General features: G+C 33.2%; 3 protein-coding genes across 3 annotated transcripts; all 3 read left to right on the forward strand.

Annotated features, from left to right (window-relative positions):
* The first annotated feature begins 7,572 nt into the window (after positions 1–7,572).
* On the forward strand, positions 7,573–9,780 carry LOC107622593 (cyclin-dependent kinase F-1). The gene is made up of 2 exons (XM_016324550.3): positions 7,573–8,317; positions 8,647–9,780. The coding sequence occupies exons 1-2, from the start codon at positions 7,835–7,837 to the stop codon at positions 9,526–9,528; spliced, it is 1,365 nt and encodes a 454-aa protein (XP_016180036.1). The 5' UTR covers positions 7,573–7,834; the 3' UTR covers positions 9,529–9,780.
* Positions 9,781–10,832: 1,052 nt separating this feature from the next.
* On the forward strand, positions 10,833–15,667 carry LOC107626585 (putative disease resistance protein At3g14460). The gene is made up of 2 exons (XM_016329489.3): positions 10,833–14,663; positions 15,094–15,667. The coding sequence occupies exon 1, from the start codon at positions 12,119–12,121 to the stop codon at positions 14,657–14,659; it is 2,541 nt and encodes an 846-aa protein (XP_016184975.3). The 5' UTR covers positions 10,833–12,118; the 3' UTR covers positions 14,660–14,663; positions 15,094–15,667.
* On the forward strand, positions 10,958–12,061 carry LOC148572822 (putative disease resistance RPP13-like protein 1). Its single transcript, XM_088505537.1, has one exon. The coding sequence runs from the start codon at positions 10,958–10,960 to the stop codon at positions 12,059–12,061; it is 1,104 nt and encodes a 367-aa protein (XP_088361663.1).
* Positions 15,668–22,414: the final 6,747 nt, after the last annotated feature.

Here is a 22,414-nt window from a genome sequence, read left to right on the forward strand (position 1 = left end):
AAAAAATATTGAAGTACCTTTAAAACACAATTAGCATATCTTCTACAGAAATTGAATTTCTAATGCTATTTGTCAAATACTCGTGTGGTTTCTATTTATCTCTTTCAAATATACTTTTGTCAATATTTTGATTTATATTAATAAACTTAATACATACAATCAAAATATGTGTAAGAACGAATGACAAAAGTTTGGATATTTGACTAAAATCCTAATCATAATCTTATATATTTTTATATTTATTTTTCTACTCCACCTTGTAATGGAATCCGCTACAGAGACAAGTTGTTCATCAATCATCATCATCTAATCGGGTAATTACTCGTCCAAATACCGGGTTAGAACAGAATGAGAGTAGGGTTAATCATGCTTTTTATGTGCATCTTTAGGTTGACTCAAGGAGATGACGAACTTTTAATTAGTATCAATCGAATAGACCAATGATTGAATATTTGCAAGAGACTCCATTCTCAAGTCATTGTTAGTCCAAGAGATATAAAAATTAGAATTTGATAACATACTTTGAACATGTGTTCAACATCTTATTTATAGTGTTCAAATGGAAGATATCAGAGGGAATATGCTTCGTATGAGCCGGTATGCTCTTTTTATTTTTATTTTGTTGCTTACGATATTTTTAGGTCTAATAGATTAAGGATTAATTTATAGTGGATTTGAGTTTCATTTAAGGATCTACTGTTGCTGACCAATGAATTGCTGTATACATAAGACGAGATTCAAACCCTCAATACTTACTTAAGCGGACGAGTAAACTGACCACTCGACCAACCCAAATTAATTAGCCGGTATACTCTTAAGAGTGGCGTTCTTAGGTAGGTCCATCATTTGAGCCCAACTAAAAAGCTAGGCAGTTAAGTCTTAAGATAAGTTTAGATGGTGTCTTTTAATATGCTGTATTCGGGTTCAAATCTTAGTGGATACATCAAGTATTGAAAAGGAATTTTTTAATGTTGTGTGAGTGAGTGTGTAGTGTAAGTGTATTGTAATACTTAAGATTGAAGATTGTTCGATCCATCTTATTAAAAGAAAATCTTTGAAAAAGCTCATACCTTTTTTTTTGGGGTCTTTTAAGCTGTGTTTGTTTTACAGAGAAGACATGGACAGAGACAATGTGTCTAGAGATACTGAATTAATGTATTTTGTATCCATCCTGACAGAAAGGACACGGAGACACTAACAAGAGACACAACTTATTTTTTATTTTTTCTTTTATTATTCTTGATAATTTTTCATAATTTTTTTTATTATTATATTTTTCATCTCAAATTTTTTAAATGAAAAAAATAAGAATAAATTAAAATTTTATAATTTGTTCTAGTTTATCACCAAATAGAATACAAAAACACAAAATTTTGTATCTGTCTATCAATATCTTATCCTTTCTTATCTTATTTTCAGTATGTTATTCTATCCTATTCTCAAAAACAAAGGCAGCCTTGTATAACACATACAGATTCACACACATCAGTACTATTTTGGATTCTATAACTTCCTAAGCTGACTCAAGATTCAAACCCTTATTAATGAACAAAAAAAAAAAAGATTGAAGCCCTTGAGTGAGCTCTCGAACTACTACTATTTGCTTGGACTTCTCGGAACCCAATTCATTCTGGTCGTGTGCCATCCTCTTTTTGGACTTTGCTTTTGGATCATGGCGTCTATTAGGTCCTTTTTTATTTGTCCAATCCGTTTTGGTTCTCAAAATGTATCAATTTGTGCTTGGAATTTTAAGAAAAAAAAATTTTCTAATTCTATTAAGAAAAGAAATTCAATTTTATTTCTAAATCAAAATTATAATTTGGAATGACGCATAATTTTGTTAATTTTAATATAATTAAATTTGTATTATTATTGATTTTTACTAATTTATCTTTAGATCAAAAGGAGAATGGATAATCCTCCATATAGAATTAGAAAGAAAACAAAATTGTTAGAGCGGTGTATGAAATGAGACGAAAATAAAAAATAATTTGTCCATGGTATTTTTGGGTATGAGAAATTGGGTTTAGGCCATAGAAAGTAATAGTGAACCATTTCTAATGTCTTGAACCCAATTCATTAGCCAAAGAGAAAGTGAAAGAGGGCGACATATGAGGGTAAATAAGTCAACAAGGAATTGCTAATAGACACTAGGCAGCATATATAGTTTGAAATACTAATTCTTTTCTATGAATATTTTAAACTTTTTTAATATTTTGAACTATAACTATGAGAATAGAATTGAAAATTAGATAAACAGTGATCTATGGTGTCCGAAGATCAATCTTAGTGTTAAAGAATCATTAGAGAATCGTTAGAATCATTTTAGATCAATTAGTATCGTTTATATTTATATAACATATCTGTATATTAATTGTAGGATTCTATATCTTTATTATTTTGATTCATCTGGCACCTATATATACTCATTGTACATTGTACTTTCGATCAACCTGAATAATACACATAACACTTTTCTCATATCTCTCTAGTTTCTAACACTTAGAACAATAATAGTGCAATTGAAATTTTAAAAATTATACTGGTGTAATACTAGAATTTCAGAAGCTACATTGGAGATTTAATAAAAAAATAAAAAAATTTAATCACAAAGTAAAATAGTAAAAGTAATAGTGGGATCTGATTTTTATTTGGAGGAAATGTCCAGTTTCATCCATGAAATTTTCATCGCACTTTTATTATGTCCCTGACTTAAAAAAATTACCAAATAAGTTTTCAACATTACAAAACATGATGTTCCATTGGTTCTTTAAAGTAGCGTTTGTTTTGAGGTACTGAGACTGAGACTGAGAGACTGAGACTCAGTATCGTGTTTGTTAGTTTAGAGACTGGTACTAAAATTTCTGTCTCTGTCTTTAAAATTTCAATATTTCCAATACCTCTAAAAAGTAGGGACACAGGGGACTGAAATTTTTAGAGATGGAGACTGAAACTTTAATAATATTTTATACCTAAAATACTTTCATTTCAATTAATTAATTTCAATTTTACCCTTTGTGCAAATTAAATTAGAGTTTCATTCTTGTTTCAATTTCTGTCTCCCATTTTGCACCAAACAGAATACTCAGATTTATTTCAATCCCTGTCTCTTAGTCTCTGTCTCTCAATCTCAGTCTTTCCGTCTCTGTCTCTCCACCAAACGCTACCTTAATGAACTGACATTAGTGAGATGCTAATGTGGACTATTAGTTGCTAAATTAATTGTATGATATGTAGTGTGACATAGACACCATAATAATATGTTCAGAATAGTATTCTAAATTAATTTTTTGTGTTCCATTAATTTTAAAGTCCTAAATTCCTTAAATTGAGAATCATCTTCGTTCTCTTCTTTTCTTTATCCGAGAGTTCTCAAATTTAAAAATATGTTCGCATTGTTGTTGAATAATGATGGACGATGGAGAGAGAAAATCATGTTCGCATTGTTGTTGAATAATGATGGATGATGAAGAGAAAAGTCAAAGAAGTTCGGGTAGAAACTACTCAAATGAGAGAAAAGATATTCGACCTAAAATCACAAAAAATGCCATATTTTGCAACTGCGACGAGCAATAATAAAATATTTAAGGACAGTAGAGAATTCTAGAAGACGATTTTCTGATAGGTATCCTAATAAAAAATAAATAAATGGACAATGGCAGCAAACTCACTCTACATTACTCATCCACATCTATACCATCATCGTAGCATAAGCAAGAAACAATAACAAATAAAATCATTACCTGTTACATCAATAATGTGCGTCATTTTAAAAATTGTATTATCTTTCCATTGTCAATGTTCTTAACTTATAGAAATTGTATTATCTTTTATGTATACATGGAAGACCAAAAAATTAATAAAACTTTGTATTAAGTTGTATTGTATTTGTTAGAAAACGTTTTAATTCTTTTCATTATGAAAAATATGATAAAAAAAATAGAGTAAATAGTCATTTCTGACCATGAAAGATTCGGACGCTGACAAAATTGACTATAAAAAATTGAAACTAAAGTTATACCTATATAAGATTCATTTTGTTCGACAAAAATGATCAATTTTTAAATTTTTATTGATAATTTCATAAATATCCCTCACCTTTCATCTCCTTTCATCTCCAAACTCAATTCCTAACCCTAACAATATAACCGCCACTCCTGCTTCCTCTACCTCTACCCTTCACCCTTCTGTGCCGCCACAACCACCAAAATTTGAAAATGACTAGTACCAATTGCAATGCTGAAAATCAAACGAATTAAATAAACAATTAATTGAAATGAGAGAGAATTGAAGGAATTAAAAGCATATACATAAGATGAGAAAGAAGAACACCTTAACATAGACATGATCATTAAGCTAAAAAAGGACCCCGTCTACCCCGTAGCTTGATGGTAATGGCACTTGGCTTTCAAAACGTTACTATTTTCAATCTTTTCATTGCAATATTATACCTATTCAAAAAATTGACAACCCAAATAAAATAATTATTAAATAAAAAAGGAAAAAAATGGAGAATGGCTGACTTCATTACCGCTCCTCTATTGCGCGCAGGCCATTTGGCCCTGGCCTCGTTTGGCGGAATCCGAATTCCAACAAAGCAGCGGTCTTCGGGGTTAGGGGTAGATGAGGAACCCTTGGACTTCTTCTTTGACTTAGAAACGACGTCGTTTGTGGGTTTGGGTTGGAGTATTTTTCTCTTACCCATCTCGGACGAGGAAGACAAAAAAGTGAGCGAGAGAGTGAGTAGGCGGTAGAAGAGATGGTTGGAGGGGTGATGAAGGAAATGGAGCCGTGGTGGTGTTGGAGTTGGTGATGGTCGAAGGGGATGGAGGGGATGGTGGTGATGGAACGGGGTTGTTGCAGTGAAGAAGGGAGGAGGGTAGAGGCAGAGGAAGAAAAAGAGGGAACGGCGGTTATACTGTTAGGATTAGGGATACAAAATGTATCATTTTTGTAAAATAAGATAAAGTGTGCGTTTTTCACCGAGCCATCATGCGAACGAGCTCTATTAGAGCTACCTGAGCCTTGGCTGCTGCTTCCTAACATTCTTCTCAACTCTTGGAGACATTCTTACGATTTGGGGAAATTGGGACTTCTAGGTTTTATTTGAAATTTTTAGGGGTTAAATTGATGCCTTCAAACATTTTGCCACATCATCTAACTACTAGGGTGTCAGGTGTCAACCAAAATTGCCAGGTCAGCTTTTCGGTGACGGAAAATGATATAAGGGCCAATTTGAAGCGCGGGTCAAAATTTCAGGGTACAATTAAAGTCAATTGAAACTTTGAGGGCTAAATTGAGTCGGAGTCAAATTTCAGGGGCCAATTTGAGTATAAACTCATCTTATATGGGTATAACTTTAGTTTTAATTTTTCATGGTTAGTCGGTGTTCGAATCTTTCATGGTGGTTATTTACTCTAAAAAATATTAATAATGATTATTGTAGAGAGGTGAAGTAAGAATTATCATCTTTCTAAAAAAATAATAATAGAAATTAAGTTTTATATAAAAAATATAAAAAATTATAAGCGAATATCTATCTTAATTCCTAATAATTTTTTCGAGGACTTTGAGATTTTTAACAAAAAAAATTTTTTTTTTTGATATTTGATATTTAATTTTGTGGGATTAATTAATCCCTCTATCAATGATATCTCTTAAGAACATACTTATGTAACATGTTAATCATTAATATATTTTTTATTTTTACACCGTAAATTTAGCTAATGTATTTGAAAAAGATAAAAAAAAATTAAATGACCTTGATAATTATTCTTAAAAGACAACGAGATTTTTAACAAAAAAATTTGTCAATCTTAGTTGGTTCTTAATAGATAAATTAACAGTTTAATATGCCATGTAAATTTATTCCGTTAATACAGAGAAAAAATATTGATAGAGAGGCTAATCAATCTCATAGAAATAAGAGAAATATCAAGACCAAAAAATATTTTTTTTTATTGAGGACTTCTTTGTCAATTTAGATAATTATCAAGACTGTTTAAGAGTTTTTTTTTAAATTAAATCATATAAGGTAAAATAGTAAAAATTAGTGGCATCTGATTTTTATGGAATTAATAATTAATTTGGTTTCTGAAAAGTGAACTTGCATGCTAATTTTATTTTAGTCTTTGAAATTTTAACTATCTCTATTTAGTCGACAAATTTTATAAACATGGTTCATATCAATTTTTTGAATAATTTTGGACACAAAAATATAAATATTAATGAACCGCTAACATTTATACTAATACCACCTTAAAACTTGTAAATGATGTCATTTTAATTTTAGTATTTAAATAGAGGCCTGCTATACATATAAGTCTTTTTGTCTTACAAGTCTTACAAGTTGGCACAAGTCCAACAAAAAACACGCATTACACTCCCACATTCAAGAGTAAATAAACGCACGTTATTCAACCACTTCCTGTTTCCAAAGCGCGCTACTCACCATGCATTATAAACGACTCTTCTTCTTCCTCCATGAAAACGAGTTTCTTGTCAAATTTGAAGATAATGGAACTTCAGATATACACCCAAATGATTACAGAAATACACTCAAACGATTACAGAAATACACCCAAAGGATTATAGAAATACACCCAAACGATTATAGAAATACACCCAAAGGATTACAGAAATACACCCAAAGGATTACAGAAATACACCCAAAGGATTACAAAAACTACACCCAAAGGATTTAAGAAATACACCCAAAATTCGTTGAAGTACACCTTATGCATAATTCAGAACTCTTTCTCTTTCTCCTCCTCATCTTCTGCTTCTTCTTCTTCAAAAACGATTTCAGAGTTTGATGTCAAAAAATAATGGAAATCGAGAATAACGAAGAAAGAAAATAGAGAGAAAAGCACGTAAATGAAGAAGGAGAAAGAAAAGGCAAGAAACGAAAGAAAAGAAGAAGAAGAAGAGGAAGAAGAACGTGCAACAAGAAGAAGAAGAAGTTGCAGTGAAAACATACAGTAACGGTTGAAGAAGGAGAAAGAGAAAGTAAGAAACGAAAAAAAGGAAGAAGAAGAAGAGGAAGGGAAGAAGAACGTGCAGCAAGCAAGAAGAAGAAGAAGGTGCAATGAAAACGTGCAGTAATGGTTGAAGAAGGAGAAAGAGAAGGGAAGAAACGAAAGAAAAGAAGAAGAAAAAGAGGAAGAAGAACGTGCAGCAAAAAAAAAAAGAAAATGCACTTGTAAAAAATTTGTATAAAAAAAATGCTTGTATGTAAAAAATTTTTACATTGTATCATTTATTTTGTGAAAAAAATATTTTAATTAATAAAATATTATTTTTAGGTATTTAATTGCTAAAATAAAATATAGAATCGAACATAACATCTAACTATCCGCTAATATTTTAGTAATATCTATAATATGAATTTTTTTTGTAAAATTTAAAAACTAAATAAAGTCCATTAAAATTTTAGAGAGTAAATTAAAACTTATATAAATTTAGGATCAATTCGAATATTATCTTCCATGTCTCTTTGGTAATATTAAAGTAATATTAAAGTATTAAACAGTGTATGTTATCTTTTTAATTTAATATTTTGAACATTTCATTGATATTCCTATTTTACCCCTATCACTTCTCTCAAACTCAAACCTAATCTCATCTGTTATGAATTTTATCGCAGTCACTTCCTTGTCCCTATCCATCCATCTTCATCACGGCCAGCGCCTTCCACCGCCCCTTCGCCGGCGGCAACAACCTTTCCTGGCGCCAATATGATCACTAACATCGTTTCTCTCTAGATCATCATCCACGTGGCAGTGGCATGAGCGTGGTGGTGAGGGACTAACGTGCACACTGGAGTAACGTCACCATGGATCCTCCATCTAAGAGCTGGAGCATCCACACCAGATCCGAAATAATCGCCAAGTACCAAATCCTGGAGCGCGTTGGCGCCGGAGCTTACGCCGACGTGTACCGCGGCCGACGCCTCTCCGACGATCTAATCGTCGCACTCAAAGAAATCCACGATTACCAGTCCGCGTTTCGCGAAATTGATGCGCTTCAGATTCTCCAGGGTGCTCCAAACGTCGTCGTTTTGCACGAGTACTTTTGGCGCGAAGATGAGGACGCTGTGCTCGTGCTCGAGTACCTAAGGACGGATCTCGCAACCGTTATTGATGACGCGAAGAAGAAGAAGAATGGACTTCCCGTTGGGGAGATTAAGCGGTGGATGATGCAGATCCTATGCGGTGTTGACGCGTGTCACCGGAACATGATCGTGCATCGGGATTTGAAGCCCGGTAATCTGTTGATCGGAGATGATGGAATTCTCAAGTTGGCAGATTTTGGACAGGTAGTTAATTCCGTTTACTTTTTGTTTATCAGCTTAATTACTGATTATGATATCTGATTACAATTTTTTTAGTATTACTAGATTCGATTAAGCCTCTAAGAAATGATATATATTACGAAATTTATGCGGGACAAATTTTCTCTGTAAAGGAATGATGAGGGTGAATTTATGTCACACAATTTGCATGTTTAGGGATTTCGAGTGCAGTAAAAGATGATAAATGATAAGAAATTTGTAGTCTAGTCTCAATTAAGTTACTTGTCTTTATTACTACATATTTTTTCAGTATAGTGAAGGTTTCATGAAATTTTGATTCACTGTGTTTTCAGGCAAGGATACTTGGGGAGCCAGGATTTGATGCTTCTGAGGAGAACCCACAAACTTATGAACATGATGGTTCTTCACTCCAAGCAGGGTCTGGAAATCAAGAGCAGGGAACTGTCCTTCGCGAAGAATATTTTAGAGTCTTGGATGAACTGAAAACAAAGAGATCTGCAGATGACATTGATAAGGATACAAACATTCCTGACGGAAATACCTCCTGTCTTGCAACGTGCACAACAAGTGATATAGATGATGACCCTTTGAAATCCAGCTTTAGCTATGAAGCAAGGGAGGACGAAGGAGAAGAATCGGGTTGTCTCACGTCGTGTGTCGGAACTCGTTGGTTTAGGGCTCCTGAGCTGCTTTATGGATCCACGAACTATGGTTTAGAAATTGATCTATGGTCTTTGGGATGTATATTTGCAGAGCTTTTAACACTGGAGCCCTTATTTCCTGGAACAGCCGATATTGATCAGCTTAGTAGGATTATTAATGTTTTGGGCAACCTCGATGAGAAAGCGTGGCCAGGTTGTTCCAAACTTCCTGATTATGGAATAATCTCATTTAGTAAGGTGGAAAACCCTCCTGGTCTTGAAGCTTGCCTGCCCAATCGCTCCCCCTACGAAGTGTCTCTAGTAAAAAAGCTGGTTTGTTATGATCCGGCCAAGAGAGCTACAGCAACGGAGCTACTCCATGACAAGTACTTTAATGAAGAACCTCTTCCTGTTCCGGTTTCAGAGTTGCACGTTCCTCTGAACAGAAAGGGAGAAGACGAAAACTCCCCGTGGCATGATTACAATTACATGGGTTCTGATTCTGACCTGGAGGACTTTGGCCCTGTGAATATCACAAAAACTGGTACTGGTTTCTCCATACAGTTTCCATGAACTAAAGAATTTATGGTACATTGTATTCTTCAGATTGCCTCTGCCATACGTGTTGTTCAAGTGCTATTTTATTTGCTGAATGTCACCTGGCAAATCTGTGGTGAGAAATTGATATGAATTTTTTTTTACCCCCTAGATAATCTCTGCTAGGGATATATTATTGAAAAGTAAACATAATGGATTGTTTTACAAATGTAACCTTACTTTATGTATTAGAGATTTAGAACATCAATTAAAGACTGAATTTCTGTATGATTGGACTGGGCTTGTATTTTAAATGTCTTCAAGTGGTTAGTAACGTACTGTAGAGAATAGAGGTTGAAAATGTGACCTTTGTTCATCACCATCTGCATCTAAATTGCCACAGCTCATTCCAGTACAAGTTTGAGCCTGCCACTATAGTGAAGTCATTCCATAAGTAATCTGCAACTGACTTGCAATTATCAAGCATCATGATCTTAACAAGTTCTAATCTGACTGCTCAAAGAATTGCATCAACTATGCAATGATTTAGCTGGTTGTTACTTGCTTGGAAAATTAATTTGTCTCATGTAATTTAAAACCGAGTAAACAGCCAATTTTGATTGTAGGAAGATTTAGATTTTGACAAAATTGTCTTAAAAGATACAACAACAATAAAGCTGTATCCCACCAGGTGGAATCGGTTACATAGATCAAATGAACGCTATTAATCTTTATAAATTGTTTCTTGTATCAACTATCAAGTGCTAATTCGTTAATGGATTTGTGTACGTGGCATATTAGCTATTGACATTGAATACAATTTCTCTAGTGAAAAAAGAAAAAATATTATTTGTACATGTGAATAGATATTTCACACTCTTTCTCCCATCCTATCACATTTAAGTTTAATAATTATTTCAATTATTTGCTTAATGTTTCAACTATTTATTATAGAATTAAAATATTAGAGACCCGTACTAGCTATTGGCTGGGTTGTGCAAAAAGTCTTAAATCTTCATGTTGCAATTTTAATTTGTTGCATCTCTCGGAATTAAAAACACAGAAGAGTAACCTTCAAGGCAGCTACCACTTGAAGTCAATGTCTATGCTATATTGCCAACATATTTTAACCTCACACTATCCATTATTGTTATTAATAATGATATGCATTGATATCATATGATGATGATTCTACTTTAAATTATATAGTTAATTAGTTTCCACAGAGACTAGTTTCGGTTGGTCACCTTTTTGCTAAATGAATAGTGTTTCAACCTTCAAAGAAGAATATAAAAATTTTAAGAACGTGTTTTCGGTGAGGAACCTTCGTGATATCTCGCTATATACCTTTTATTATTGTTGAATACCTTGCAAGCATTATTGCAATATTGTTCTCTCTTCCTTACATTCTGAGAATCCAATCACGCACTGATTCATTTGCTGTTGTTGTGATCTGTATCATATCATGGCTGAAGCACTTGTTGTTGGAGCTTTAGTTTCTGGCTTCGCCAATGTTGTTCTTGACAGGCTCATTTCACCTGAGTTTGTCAACTTGGTGGTGGGCAAGAAGCTGGACCGGAAGTTGGTTGAGAGGCTGAGGACTGCTCTCTTGGCTGCTGAAGCTCTGGTTGCTGACGCCGAGCAGAAGCAGTTTGGAAACGATCGTGTGAGGAAATGGCTTGATAGTCTCAGGGATGCTCTCTACACTGCTGATGACTTGCTGGACCGTGTCTTCATCAAAACTGAAATTCGCAACAAGGTACGCACTCATCTTCCTAGCTTCCTTAATTTGTCTGATAGGAAGATGGTGACAAAGATAGAAGAGGTGGTTAAAACAATAGAAGATCTTGAGAAACTCAAAGATACCCTTGGTCTTGAAAAGATTCCAACGAGTAGCTCCTCATGGAGACCTCCATCCACTTCTCTTGTAAAGGGGAATGTGTATGGCAGGGATGGTGATCAACAGGCACTAATCAAGATGCTCAATGACAACAATCAGCATAACTTTTCCGTCATCTCTATTGTTGGTATGGGTGGGGTTGGTAAAACAACTTTAGCACAATGGCTGTACAACAATAAGGATTTAATGGACGGGGTGGATCTGAAAGCATGGATTTGTGTTTCTGAAAATTTTGATGTTGTTGAGACTACTAAGAATGTTATAAAGGGGATCTCTTCAGGTGCTTGTAGTCTTGACAGCTTTGATTTACTTCAACAACATTTGAAGGAAAAACTGTCAGAAAAGAAGTTCTTCATTGTTTTGGACGATGTTTGGAGTGAAGATGTTGACAAGTGGAATAGTTTTGTCACCCCTTTTCAACATGGGAGAAAAGGGAGCACAATTCTTCTAACTACCCGCAAGGAAAATGTTGGTCGAATAGTCCAACACTATAACTCCTACACTCTCAAGGAACTGTCAGATGACTATTGTTGGTCTATTTTTGCGGACAATGCAACCTTTCCTGAATCAAATGGGAGCTTGGAACTGGAAGGAATAGGTAGAAAGATTGTCGAGAGGTGTGATGGTTTGCCATTAGCTGCAGAAACACTTGGACGCTTGTTGCGCTAAGAGCGTCGTGTTGAAGAATGGAATAAAATACTATCAAATGACATTTGGGAATTTCCTATGTCAAATAGTAAAATTGTTCCTGCATTGTTAATAAGTTACTATCATCTTCCTGAACATTTGAAACGCTGCTTTGTTTATTGTTCGTTGTATCCCAAAGATTATCAATTTGATAAAGATGAATTAATCTTGCTATGGATGGCTGAAAATCTTTTGCGACCTCCAAAGAGGGGAGAGACTTTAGAAGAAGTTGGTCGAGAGTGTTTTGATGATTTGGTTTCAAGACTATTTTTCAAGCAGGGCGAGGACTATTTAAGGAAGTATTTTGTGATGCATGATCTCATGCATGACTTAGCAACTTCTCTTGCTGGAAATCTTTATTGTAAATTCTCAGAAGAACTTGGTGAAAAGGAAGAGATGAGTATTCTAACTCGTCATTTGTCATATGGTGATTCAATCCCTGAGAAAATATGCTCCTCTAATAAAATAGAATCTTTGAGGACATTGTTGTGTCGCAAACATGGAGCTCATGCCAGGAAAGGATGCGCAATGTTACCAGGTGACATATTGTCAAAGAATAAATATTTGAGAGTTTTGTCCTTTGGTAGACTCAATATATTTCCTGATTCACTAGCTAAATTGATCCAATTGCGCTATTTGGATCTCTCTTGGAGTGATATTGTGGTATTGCCCGAGTCATTGTGCAAGTTGTGTAATTTACAAACATTAAAGCTAGAATATTGTTTTAAACTGACTATGCTGCCCAATGGCATGTATAATCTGGTGAATTTGCGGCATCTTGATATAAGGGGTACTCCTCTGAAAGAAATGCCAAAAGGAATGGGCAAATTAAAACAGTTGCGCATTTTAAGCAAGTTTGTGGTGGGAAAGCAAGAAGACAATGGAATGGAAGAGTTAGGAGGGCTTTTAAATCTTCATGGATCACTTGAGATTGAGAAATTGGAGAATGTGGTTGATGGCAATGAGGCAAGGAGTGCAAGGATAATAGATAAGAAGCAGATTGAGGAGTTATTGTTGAAATGGTCTCTGTCTTCAGGTGATGATATGGTTTCAAAAACACATACTGATGAACAAGATATACTCCACGGCTTGCAACCACACACAGGCTTGAAAAAGTTGACTGTTGATGTATACAGAGGTAAAATATTTCCAGACTGGATTGGGCATTCCTTGTACCAAAACATGACAAGTGTATCTCTAGAATGTTGCTGGAATTGCTGCGTGGTGCCTTCACTTGGACAGCTGCCATCTCTAAAGTCCCTCCGCATTGAAAGGTTTGATGAGCTGAAGAGCATTGGCAAGGAGTTTTACAAGAATGAAGGCCATCAACATTCTTCGCCTATTGCACCGTTTCCCTCACTGGAGTCATTGGAATTTGATAGGATGTCATGCTGGGAGGAGTGGCACTTACCTGACTCAGAAGCCTTTCCTCAGCTTAAGAGTCTTCAAATAAGAGGGTGTCGAATGTTAAAGGGAGATATGGTTAATCAGGTATTAATGAGAATCGTTTCTTCCTCATCGGATGTTTCCAAAGTGCGCCAACTGAAAATACAAGATGATGAACGATGGCATAAAAAGATGAGACTTGATGGGGATAGTTTATCAATTAGGGGATTTGAATCTGTGGCGGAGTGTGCATTTAAGGCAAGGATCATCCACCATCTAACTTCCCTCCAAGAAATATATATCTCATGGTCTGAGTCTGTTGTATCCTTGGGGGGCAATTGTTTACCCAAATCTTTGCAAAAACTCACAATCTTTCATTGCCACCACATTGAATTACTCCAGCAACAACACAAGTATGGTTTGGTAGATCTACAAATATATGAAAGCTGTGATTCACTGACCTCATTGTCGTTGGATGCCTTTCCCAATCTCAAGAATCTGGAGATAAAAGACTGTTCAAATCTGGAATCAGTTTCAATGTCAGAGCCACCACACGCTTCTCTTCAACGTCTCACCATCTTTAACTGCCCTCAATTAGTGTCATTTCCCCAAGAAGGACTGGCTACACCCAACTTGACTCATCTCGATGTTAGCAGGTGCTTGAAGTTGGAGGCATTGCCACGTGGCATGAATACTCTTCTCCCAAATTTAGAGTCTCTCGACATACAAGGTTGCCCAAACATTTGTAGGTGGCCAGAGGGTGGTTTGCTGGCTAACCTGAAAGAGCTTAGGATAGGAGATTGCGAGGAACAAGTGAGGGGTCTATCATGGTTGGGCAACTTGGACAACCTCACTCATCTCACCATTTCTGGTGTTGGGTGTAAGAGCATAAAGTCATACCCAGAGGTGGGTTCGCTGCCTCACCTTCCCTCCCTTACCACTCTTGAGATATGCTGGTTCAAGAATCTGGAGACATTGGAGTGCAACGAGCTTCTCCGCCTCACCTCCCTTCAGCAATTGCACATTTCAAGCTGTTGGAAGCTGGAGAATATGGCAGGAGAAAAGCTGCCTCCCTCTCTCTTGCTACTTCGAATTCGATGTTGTTCTTTGCTAGAAGAACACTGCAAGAACAAGCATCAACTAATCTGGCCCAAAATTTCCCACATCCCCACCATTAAATTCGTAGATTTCTGAGCAGGTAATTCCCTAACCTTCATGTTTCTCATGCTAACACAATTAAATTCACACATGCATAAATTTCCTTTTCCTTCAAGTCATTTTTTTCTCTTTCTTTAAACAACATTAACCACTTGAACTCATATGCCAACTGCAAAATTTGCATTCTTTTCTTCCACTTATGGGGAAAGCTCTCACTTTGCAGTTTTAGTTAAAGAAATATCCTTTATTACTCTCAGAAACAGTCTTTGCTATATGTAATACTTGTTAACTCATATGTTTCAAAAGAAAATCACATTTAAAGAGGATGATAACAATTACCATGAAACAAAAATTGAAACACAGGGAATATCCTTTTTCCATGTATCCAACATTTGAGATTTGTTTTTAGATGTATTAAACAAATGGATGAATTAAATGTACTTTTTTAATGCTTTTACTATCTTCTGCAGGTGGCTTGTGTACATATCAAGATGTAATCCTATACATTGGCTATATATCTTCATTTAATTCTAAGATCATTGGAGGTGGTAATTAAGCTGGATTAAGGTGTTGGGAACCAGATACTGTGTTTTCTGATTTTGGCTTTATGTTATTGAAAAGCAAGGACATGATGGAGAAAGTTAGAGTAGTGGCACTTATGATTGAAAAGCTTTTGTTGTTGTAGGTATATTTTTCTATTCCTCGCTATAATTTTATTTTTGCTATTTTCCACAGAGAAAAAGTAAATGATAGCTTAATTTGTGGAAAGAATTCACAGAATTGTTGTGTTGCAAGATTCTTGTAGGACAGTAAAAGGAATCAGCATGCATGAGGTGTATAAGCTTTCAAAATTAATAGTATTAGATGCCTATAATGAGCTATTTCTAATACCAAGAGTAAATGTTCTGTACATATATTAAGCTGCGGTGGAATTCAAATTATTCAACAAGTATTGTGATAGAATATTTGATCTTTTGGACTTAATTAAAGAGGTTATTGCCATGTAAAGTGAGTGTATTATGTATATTGAAATCTTTTTCTTTATAACTTGGTAGTATTATGACCATATCTTCATCATGCTTCATAGATTCGTACTCTAATGTTACTTCTTCATCAAGCAATCCCACTGAAATCTTCAAGCTTTTTTCCCATCATCCTTCACAAATTCAGTTGTATCTTCATCCTGCACTTCCACTGAAATCTCTTTTAGTGCATAGATGCACGATGAATCTTGTTTTGCTTTCTCATTTTGTTCTTCATTCTTGGAACCACGGTCAGCGCCATCCTTGGCTATAACTCTCTCAGGAAATTTTTCATTTTTTTGGTTCAAATTTATATGTATTGGTGTTTGGTTGTTTTAACTTAGTGTAAGCATGATTTATACACTTATTTGAGATTCTCTTGTATCCTTATTTGATTATAGTGGTACTTTTTTTTTGTCTGAATGACCCGTGGTTTTCACCTCTTATATTGGGAGGGTTTTCCGCGTTAAAATTTTAGTATCCTGTCCCTATTTTTTTTTTTTATGTTTCTGTTATTCGATTGCTGCCACTATTTAACATAGAATATCATCTATTTATATCATATAAAATTTGATACCAATTGAATGTAGAATGAGTTTATTCCATGTTACTTCTTGTAATTGTGTTTATGTCATTAATTTTGTGTTTATTTAAATCAATTTTGATATGTCACTAAAGGGACACAACAAAACTTTAATCATTTTAATCAATTAAATTTAATGCATGTCAATTGAATTAAAAAATAATAGTTAAATGCCATTAACATATACATTAAAACTTTGATAATAAAAATAAAATTACAAATATTCAAAGTATATACTATTTGGTCTACTTAAACATGTTCAATAGTACTCTTTTTAATATTACTCTATCTCATAATCTGTCAAACAAAATGCCCAAAGTATTTCTAAACACAGTTCAACATTGGCACAACATCCAATCACTAGTTATTCATTCCAACACAACATCCAATTAGTAGGTATAAATTTTAATATATCGTGATTAATAAAATATATATATATATATATTATGTTTTCATTCTTTAAGTTAATATCTGAGAAATATGTTAACTTCACAAAAAATTTGTTGCCGTATATGTTTTTTAAATAATTATATTGAATTATATATAAATGTCTTATACCTTTAAATATTAATTTATACATTATCTAATTAATTCTTAAAAATATAACATTTTTTAATTTATATTATATAATATAATTAATTTAGTTTATCTCGCGTCACGAGGTCTTATTCTAATTACCCTAGTAAAAACAGAAAAGGTGTTATTATTTGTTCATGTTAATCAGTATTTCACACTCTTTCTCCTTTTTATTGCATTTAAATTTAGTAATAATTTTAACAATCATCATACGTATACACTCAAATTAATCATCTATTCTTATATATAAAAGTAGATACATAAGCATGCACCACATTATTTTTGAGATATTTCTTTTCTCCTACTAATGTCATGTTAGCAATATTGCTTACTTGGCACAACTTTAAAATCAACCACTCAATTATTGCCAAATCAACTATTATTTTCAAATCAGCAAAAAAATAAAATATACAAATAAAAAACTAAAAAATAGAATCTAACAAATTTGTAACCTCCAAATATATTGAATTCATATTCCTATATTTATTATATCTTACCGTTATAAACAATACAATAAATTTATAACGGCAACAATTAATTTATAAATTAAAAGTTTAAAAAATGAAAATTATATTTTATTATGATAATTATGTTTATTATAATCATTTTAATTTTTGCCAATGAGTTATACCTCAAATGGCATAGTCTCCTATATTGGTCGCAAGTTCGAGCCTCTGTCTCTTTGGTAAAAAAAAATAATCATTTTAATTTGTAGAAGTAACACTAGGTACAAAGAACTATTATATTACAATAATTATGTTGACCGCAACTCCATAAGTTTAGGCCATTGACTACGTCAATTGCATTGCCAACTTTAGAATAATTATTATTTGGCACAACTTTAAAATCAATCACTTAATTCTCGCCAAATCAATTATTATTTTTAAATCAGTAAAAAAAAATATACAAATAAAAAATTAGAGTAAAGTATCGTTTTTGTCCCCAACGTTTGGGATAAGTTTTAAAGTTGTCCCTAACGTTTCAATCGTCCTATTTAAGTCCCTAACGTTTTAAAATTGACTCAATGTTGTCCTGCCGTTAGGGATCCCTTAACAAAATTGACGGCGGGACAAAATTGAGACGATTTTGAAACGTTAGGGACTTAAATATAACGAAAACGTTGAGGACAAAAACGATACATAGAAATAAATTTTAATTATATCAAGTTTTTACTATACATAGTATTAAATTATTTTTCAATTACATCTAAGTAAATTACACTTAATCATATTACTTTCATTCTAAATAAATTATTTTTTTTATAATTTTACTTTTAAAGATTTTTATTTATCATGAAATGTTTGTAGAATGACTAGTATATAAACTTGCGGGGAGAATATATATATACAATAAAATATAAATTATACCTTTTGTCTCTAATGTATCAAAATTCTTTAAAATTATAAAAAAAAAATTATTTAAAATGAAAGTAATGTGATTAAGTGTAATTTACTTATTATATGTTATTAAAAAATAATTGAATACTATGTACAGTAAAAAATTAATATTATTAAAAGATAAAATTAAATTAAAATTTATTTTTATGTATCGTTTTTGTCCCCAACGTTTTCATCCTATTTAAGTCCTTAACGTTTCAAAATTGTCTCAATTTTGTCCTGCCGTCAATTTTGTTAACGGATCCCTAACGGCAGGTATTGTTGTCAAACTCTCGAGTTAACTCGTAAACTTGTACGAGTTTACGAGTTTAGATATGGAATCGAGTTGACTCGGGCATAGACTCTATCTTGAGTAAACTCGGCTAGACTCAGCTAGACTCGGTCAAACTCTGACAAACTCGTGAGTTTAGGACCGAGTTAGCGAGTTTGTGTTTTTTTTTTTTCATTTTTGCTAAAATAAAGCGTCATTTTGAAACTAAAAAAATACTTTTTTTTATTAGTGTTACGATAACACTCCCAAAGAATGAAAAAAAACTCACTCACAACTCACTCATCTGCGTCGTTTCTCTCAAGTCTCACTTTCTCCATGTTCTGCCGCAGTCGCCGTTCCCCGTCGAGCTTCCATTGTTCGCCTGCGTCTGCTACCTCTGCTCTGATTTGCGCCATTGTCTTTGTGAATTTTACCTGTATTGACCTCTGCTTTGTATTTCTTCACATCTCCACTATCCGCAACTCCATCGTGCTATCACCGTTCAACTCCCTCTGCTTTGTCCATGACTATTTGTCGCCGTCATTTCGTGCTACTGCTGCACCCTCACCACCGCTACCTGCTGCACCCTTGTCTTTGATTTGCTATTGCTGGGACTTTGCCCTTTCATTTCTTCTGTATCCTCTATTTTTTGTATGCCTTTTGCCTTTTCTTTGAGCCTTTGCTTCTTGATTTAGTTTTTATTTTTTTGCTTTTTAAATTTTATTGCTTCTAATTTTAGCCTATTGCTTATTGTTTATGTTAGATGGCCAGATGGTTCATCCATTCATGGCTGATTAGTAATTAATTATTTTGATTAGAGTTAATTTGATTATTTAATATTGTTCAATGTTCAATTAAAAATTTAGTATTACAGATTTAGAATTTTTAATTTTGTGTGTTCTATGTTGTACTTGTATAAGAATAATTATAGAAGATTTGAATGTGTATTTTAAAGTATTTGTTATAATGTATGCTATTATTTTAATTTATTATGTGCTTTAAGATTGATATTATTAAGTTTGAAGGGTTAGAATTGAGTAAATATACATTATGTATGACATATATAAACTTCATAACAGGTGAACTCGTACGATTCTACGAGTTAACTTGCGAGTCGAGTCTAGGTTAGCTCCACGAGTTTACTTAGACTCGTGGGTTTGACAACCTTGACGGCAGGACAACATTGAGTCAATTTTGAAACGTTAGAAACAACTTTGGGACTTACCCCAAACGTTGGGGACAAAAACGATACTTTACTCTAAAAAATTAAAAAATAGAATCCAATAAATTTGTAACCTCTAAATACATTGAATTCATATTCCTATATTTATTATATCTTACCGTTATAAACAATACAATAAATTTATAACCGCAACAATTAATTTATTAATTTTTATAAATAACTCACTAAAGGTAATAAACATTTTCGAACTGCACATCTCAAACTTACTCAATAGAGCATCATTCTTTCAGAGCAGAACGAATAGAAATCGAATAACTATCCATGATCTAATGGTCATGCAATAAGAATCTGATCAGGTATGACAAAAAAAATCACAACATGCATCATACATTCATACTTACTCAAATACAATATACCTAATGATAACATAAATTGAATATTGGAATAGAAAAAATCTTCACAATTTTAGCAACTATAAACGAAATTGATGACAAATTAGAATGAAACTATGTTAAATGTAAAAAGTGTCAGAAGAAAGCATATAAAAAAAAAAAACAACTACATTTGTGGCACATGTAATCAAACACCACAATATCCAACAATAAGTTAACTCTATATACTTTTCATAATCTCATATATCAAATTATTAGTTGCTAGCCCAATACTTATTTTAGGTTCAGAATTTAATTAAAGGTTTTAGATCAAAGTGTTACAACAACTTTTGTACTATTTGATGGCGATGCAAAAAATTTATTGGGCACAACTCTTTCAAATCTAATGACATTTCAGAAAATAATGACATTGAAGCACCACCCCATATCAAGAGATTAAAGAGAAAGAAAACCATGCAAATTCAAGACACATCTTCGAAAAAAGAACATACATACAAGGATGGAACCAAATAACACAATAGAAAGTGTATCAAACTCAACAATTCATAATGAACATATCTTCACAAGAACCTACGATAAAAAGAAGAAAGCAGCAACTCTAACAACCAACAAAAAAAAAAAGAGGACGAGTGCCACATAAGATGACTAAGTCCATCAACTAAAACAAATGCAAAAATCAAACCACCAAATAAAAATGTCACTTTGTACAACTCGAACATCTAAATCTTTTGTACTACAAATTATTTAAAATAAAACACCTTTTAAATTTAACTTCAATTTATACATATTTAATTTATTTCTACAAAATATAACTATCATTAATTTACCGTCCCGCGCATCGCGCGAGTCTCATTCTAGTTAAAATTAGTTACTAATATAAAATAATATTAAAATATAAAATACATATTAAAAATGTGTTAATTATGACTGATTTTAATGACTAATTTTAATGTACAAATAACATTTATATAATTCTAATTATACGTCTACTTAAATGTTTCAACTATTATTACAAGTTTCCGCATGATGCCAACTTCTTTTTGCTGAGGGACCTTCGTAATATGTCGTTATATGCCCATTATTGTTAAATAGTAATACCTTGCAAGTTGCATGCATTATTGCAGTAACATTGCTCTCCTTTGGTTACATTCTGAAAATCCATTCACTCACTGATTCATTTGCTGTCGTTGTGATCTGTATCATATCATGGCTGAAGCACTTGTTGTTGGAGCTTTACTTTCTGGCTTTGCCAACATTGTTCTTGACAGGCTCATTTCATCTGAGTTTGTCAACTTGGTGGTGGGCAAGAAGCTGGATCAGAAGCTGGTTGAGAGGCTCAAGACTGCTCTCTTGGCTTAATATGGCTTTTTAAAAGTCGTAACATTTATGTTTGGTAAATCAAATCAAAAATAGTTTTTAATAAACAATTGTGTTTCGTAAAATAGCTTTTAAAATTTAAAAATATTATAATAGACATCAATGCAAGCATTAAATTTGAAAATTAGTTAACATATGAGGTTATATTAGACTTTTAAATTTTGAAAAGCACAAGCCAACTTTGAAAAGCTTTATTCTAAATACTTTCAAAAGTACCCCGATCTTTTAAAAGCTGCAAGCACAAGCACATGATCTTTTTAATTTACCAAACACAAAATGAGGAACTTGAGCTTTTAAAAAACACAAGCATCTCTTCGAAAAGTTTTACCGTACCAAACCAAGCCTTATACTCACTAACCATAAAGAAATACTATATATAGCCTTAAGTAGTACAAAAATAATTATAGAAATTAATTATTGCAATATCATTTTACCACTATGAACGTTAGTATCATATTTATAGCAATTAGAATTATAAATTTATATTTAATTTTTTATATAATTATAATTAAGATATTTTTTTAAATTAGTATAATTATGCATTATTCATTAAATGATGATTGTAATATAATTTTAATAAAGATATTTTTGTTCATACCCTGACCCAATGTCAAGGCCCAGATCCAAATAATATATAAAGGCCCAATCCATAAGATTGGTCTTCCCCCACAACCGACCTCCTCACAAGAGGTCGGGTTCGATGCAGGCTCCATCACAAGGAAGTCGGAAAAGATGGTTAGCTGGCAGATAACACTCATTCAAATAAGTAACTGCCCCTAAAATTTCTCAACCTATTTCTAGGAGTCAAATCTCAACCTCCATAAGATAAAGGGACGGTTATCCTCCTTAAAAGGTGGAACCACTCCAACGATGGTTATGGGTTCACCACTATAAGTACACTGACACCCCTCAGGTATCTCTAAGTTCCCATACTCTCTAAACTTGCTTAGACCCTTGCTGACTTAGGTATCGGAATGTCTTTGCAGGTACCACCCCCATTCTCACACACGT

Source organism: Arachis ipaensis, chromosome B2, assembly GCF_059453495.1.
Source record: "Arachis ipaensis isolate K30076 ecotype BB chromosome B2, ASM5945349v1, whole genome shotgun sequence".
Lineage (NCBI taxonomy): Eukaryota > Viridiplantae > Streptophyta > Magnoliopsida > Fabales > Fabaceae > Arachis > Arachis ipaensis.